This window comes from Hipposideros armiger, unplaced genomic scaffold (assembly GCF_001890085.2).
Source record: "Hipposideros armiger isolate ML-2016 unplaced genomic scaffold, ASM189008v1 scaffold_210, whole genome shotgun sequence".
Lineage (NCBI taxonomy): Eukaryota > Metazoa > Chordata > Mammalia > Chiroptera > Hipposideridae > Hipposideros > Hipposideros armiger.
In genome coordinates, this window is record NW_017731560.1 from 1,236,599 (window position 1) to 1,241,537 (window position 4,939).

The 4,939-nt window shown below is 39.3% G+C and overlaps 1 protein-coding gene across 4 annotated transcripts in view; it reads right to left on the minus strand.

Moving 5' to 3' along the window:
• Positions 1–4,939, minus strand: part of ENOX2 (ecto-NOX disulfide-thiol exchanger 2) — a 329,605-nt gene that overhangs the window by 9,579 nt on the left and 315,087 nt on the right. For 3 of the 4 annotated variants that reach the window (XM_019653900.1, XM_019653899.1, XM_019653897.1), the window contains 3 exons: positions 4,213–4,321; positions 1,503–1,588; positions 90–742 (listed from right to left, as the gene is read on the minus strand). In XM_019653900.1, coding sequence (XP_019509445.1) covers positions 575–742; positions 1,503–1,588; positions 4,213–4,321 — 363 coding nt within the window. In that variant the 3' untranslated portion in view covers positions 90–574. Of the gene's footprint in view, positions 1–89; positions 743–1,502; positions 1,589–4,212; positions 4,322–4,939 lie in introns of those variants that run through there. The other variant, XM_019653896.1, reaches the window with a different exon arrangement.

The window sequence follows — 4,939 nt, forward strand, 5'->3', positions numbered from 1 at the left end:
AAACCCTAAATTGTCACCACAACACTGAATATCCCTGAAGCTGGAGGAAGGCAGGGATCCCCCAATTCTCTGGCAGGAAGCTGCTCAGGAGGAGCTGGGCCTGCACTAGGAGCTAGCTCAAGCTTTCTTCTCGGTGCTAGTAGTAGACGGTATCCAGTTAAGTGAAATGACATTGCAGAGTATCATATAGAGTCAAATCCCCACTTCAAAAAACATAAATATGTAATGTTTACCAATATATACACACAATATAGGTGCAGCATATCTATAGAAAAGGGTTTGAAATAAAGATATGCCAAACTGTTAAGAGTGGTTAACCTTAAGGGGTAAAACTGTAAGTTTCATTTTCCCTTTACTATATTTCTATATTACTTACATGTTTAAGACAATATGTACTCATTATTTTTACAATTAAAAAAAAACCAGATCATTTTTACAGACCCAGAGTTCAATTTCATACCACTTCCAGTGACCACTTGGTCCTGGTGCTCACATTCCATCCCTCCCTTCACTGCCACATGGGCTATTTCCTTGCAGAGTAGCATCACTCCCCGAGATAAATGAGTGGGGAGTGCTAGCTAGAACTGAAGAAATTGCCATGAGGATGATGTATCATCACAGCTGCATTCTCAATGGAGCCAGTGCCTCTGTTAAGAGGACATATGCTTAAACAGCTTAACATTTCGGACATCCAGCTTCCAGGAGTCTGCATTCCAATGGCATTTCTCAAAAGGCCCCGATCCTGTATAATAGTGAGTAGAATCCATGAGCAAGTTTAACTGAATGTGGCTTCTGAAAAAAATCTATCATGCTTTTATTTATTCTAAGGGGTCAAGAGTCCCCTTCTCCCTCTACAAGGCATCCTTGACTTTCTAGGAAACTAGTACTTGCCCTCGCTCCTGATGCCTTGTGAGTTCCCCCAGAAGATAGCATCCAGGGAAGGAAGTGGCCTATGAGATCAGCTGTGAGGAAATATTCACTACAGATTTATTGTTCCATCTGTTTTTTTTTGTCCCACCTTGATGGTTTCATCATAGATAATGACAGTGGTGAGGGTGATGTTTGGGGAGGCTGGTTGGAGTAAGACTTCCAATTTGAAAGTTAACATTAGCTAATGGCTAAATGCCCAGGGCAGAATCTTGATTGGTGAGTAATATTGGTTAACTTGCAGCTTTATATGTAAATTAACAAAAGAAGGAACATTCTTCAAAGATGTATCTTGGAAGCTGGGTGGTCAACTCATTCAGGTTTGCCCAGGACTTACCCAGATTTAGCACTGAAGTCCAAAGTCCCAGGAAACCCTTCAGTTCCAAACAAATAGGGACAGATGGTCACCCTACTTGCAGAAGAGAGGTTCTATACTGAATCACTGTGAGAGAATATGTGAGGGACACTTCCTTAGAGCAACTACTAATGACTTATTCATGCTTGAGGAGAGTAAGGTTACCAGCTCACAAAGAATCCTATATCCCCTTTCATGACTATTTCAGGCCCCCACATACCTTATTATCCAGACGGTGCAAGTACGAACAGATGTATTCAATGCTTGCTCCAAATGGGTGGACATGAAGGAATGTGGAGATTATCCCTATAGAGACAATACCGTGGAGGTTACACTTGAGCACTGTATTCTTTGAAATGCCACATGATACTGTGTAGCAAGAGCTAACTCATATGTACAACATACTCTGTACTGGGCACTATTCTAAGTTTACATGTATTTTACTCATTTATTTTACTCATTTAATCTTTACAACAATCCTGTGAGGTAGGCATTATCATTCCAATTTCACAGATAATGAGACACTGAGGCACAGAAAGTTTAAGCAACTTGCCCAGGGTCACAAAACTGGTAAGTGGCAGAGCTGGTATTTGAACCCAGACAATAGTTCTTCACCACTACACATCTCACTACACCATACCACATGTAGAAAAGCTGCCATTTGAGAAGACACTTCCATCATTTATGGTGGTTAAAGATGATCTGAGTTCTACATTTTACAATGAATTTAGATTGTGCTGAACTTTTGCAGTTCCTCTGCATGGTCTTTAAATTTGACTTTAGCCTCTTATGCATTAATGATGTATTGTTATTGTGGAAAAAGTACAAATCGTGTACTTTGCCTGATTAACTTTGTGTCTCTCACAGGAGAATCCTCTGATTGTATTTGGGTTTTATTCTGTGAGTAGCTCCGTAAAGAAAAGCCAAACATTTCATTCACTCAAGTGAACACTAACATTTTGTTTGTGCTTAGAGCCCTGAATATCTACAAGTAACAGAATTCTTCTAACAGTTTAAAGCTTCCAGGAATGTGCATGATTTCTACTCAGCCTAAGTCTGGGGTGATTGGCAACTACACATACTGCCTTGATTGTTTTGGCCATCAGATTAATTGTTCTAATACTTCTTTCACTGGCAACCTGTAGAATATAAATTGTTCAAAAGTCCACTATTTCTTTCTTTAAATTTTTTGAATTCACCTCCTTTCATAAGATGTTAGGTACCTCAAATAGACCCAAAATTGAGTTTGCTGAAAACTGCCAGGAAATAAAAGCTAAATTTGATTTGGTTTATGAACTACAACTTATCTGTCTCTTCTAGTGATTGGCGGAGAATATAACAAGTTTAAATTATAACTTGAAGTTCAAATAAGTTCTTTGTGAAAATCCTCCAAATATTAGATGGCAAGGGGGTGTGTTAAGGGATCCAGGAAGAACTGATGATATGGTTCAAGGATGCTGTTACTTATAACACTACTTTCTTCTTAAATGACTAGGCAAATTGAATTTCTAAACTGACTCAAAATGAGAAACTAAAATTCTGAAGAAGACAGTCCACCTTCTAGATGCCAAGGTGAAGAAAGGCTGTCAAATGTCAAGAAACAACTCCATAGGTTTCAAAACACTAAGCATTTTTGTGGGCTCATATACCCCAAAAACAATTTAAAAAACAGATTTTCCCTACTCTCTGTCAACCCAAGACTACTTTCTTTAGAAACAAAAAACAAAAAACAAAACAAGAAACACTTAAGAATCTTTGTTTCTAGAACTACCCATTTACAGAAGCTTCCTCCTACCCAGCTCTTCTCTGACAGGTCTCCCAGTTGCCATGCCAATTTGTTAAAAACTTTGAGTTGGAAAGTGGAAATAAGTTGTCACTTTTCTTGAAGATTGAATGGCAGATCCCCCTGTGCATCTTTATTAACATATCAAACTGTTAAATCTGAGTACAATATCCATTACCAAAGGAGGCAGATCTATCTTTAAAATATGCAGAGGTCGATCAGTGTGGAGAACTTTTGAGATAGGGATGGGGCTATTGTGTGGGCTCAGCTTCCTAGAAGGCAACTAGGATTATCTTCAGAGGCCCAAGATTAGCCCATTTTAAAAGACTGAATATTTTAGGACCTCAATCTGCCACTGTTCTCAAAATAGAATAGAAAGTCAACGAGCATTTGTGAATAGTGCTCTAAGTGCAAAATGGTTCTCATTTATTGAGGTCTTAACTATGGGCTTGGTAAGGTACTAAGTGATTTAGATGAACTATTGTATTTCATATTCACAGCTGCCCTTTGAGATAGGTAATATTATTATGCCATTTTGCAGATGGTAGAACTGAAGCTCAGAATGGAAATAGTGTGATCAGACAGCAGCCAGGCCTGTCTTATTCTTTAACCACTTATTCTATCTTGCCTCTGTGAATGAATTTTTATATAATGAGAGAAATTCTAGAATTTATATCATCAGAGCCCACCAGTGTCCAACACCCCACAGGCAGTCTCCTGAGTCATCTGCTGGTGACCTGGAAAAACTTAAGAACCACACACTTCCTTTGGAGGCTCATCTGGAAAAGCTCTGCCAAACAGTGTCTGCACTGTCCCTTCAACGGGAGTGAGAGAGAGATCAGCTATCCATGTACAGAGATTTTAAAAAATCTACAGTGTGTTTCTCCAGCAGACACCCTCTTAGCATAGTGCTTATACTGACACACTTGATGTGGCAGTGGCCACAAGGAGCTTGAAGAGGGTTGGGGATTGCTGTTACTATTTGTATTGAAATCTTTATTGTTCTGATCATGTTGTCTTCAGGACTCTGGGTCCCTGCACTATCATGCTTCATAAATGCTCAGTGTGTGCTTATTCATCTTAGGTAAACCCCTCTCCTTCTCCACTGTACTCTATATATTGTATGTGTGTGTGTCAGCTTCCTTACCCACTAGCAGTGCTTCACGTTCAGATTTGATAGGACTGGTGTTCAGGGTCTTCTCAAGAGGGTAGTCACTATCCTGGCTCGATGCACACAGTCTAGAAGCACAGCCTTCCTGTGGGAATAATATGCTTCCTGGGTCAGTTCACCTTATTTGGTAACAGACTTGGTTTCAATTATACAACAGGGAACTTCTTAACACAGCACCCTAAAAGCAATACTGTCCAATTTTGATTATTGAATGCTAGGAAGGAAAAATAGCATAAATTACAAAAGCATCACAGGTAATCCAAAGCTTCCTTATACAGCCTCAAAACAGAAAAAATAATTCAGACATTCATCTCCACCACTTTTAGTTTTCTGCCTTCATCATTCTTAACTCTAGACAAGTAATCTGGAGAACTAGATCCAACATTTACTGTTTACTAGATGCCAGACACTGTTAGGTATGAATTATCTCCATTCTACAGATGGGGGAATTGAGGCTCAGATAAATTAGATAAATTGTCTGATATCACATTTCTAGGAGGTGGTAGAGCCTGGATTTCATCTCAGGCCATCCACTTTTAAAAGGACCATTCTTTCTTATTTTAGGTCTACACTTGGCTACAGGTAAGTCCCATCTCTGAATGGAGACTGCAATGTAGCTAATTCATCTGCAGGTAATCAACTTTTGGCTTTTGAACCCAAAATTGGAGCCTCTGTTTATTGACTTTTCTCTCTCTCCTCTCCT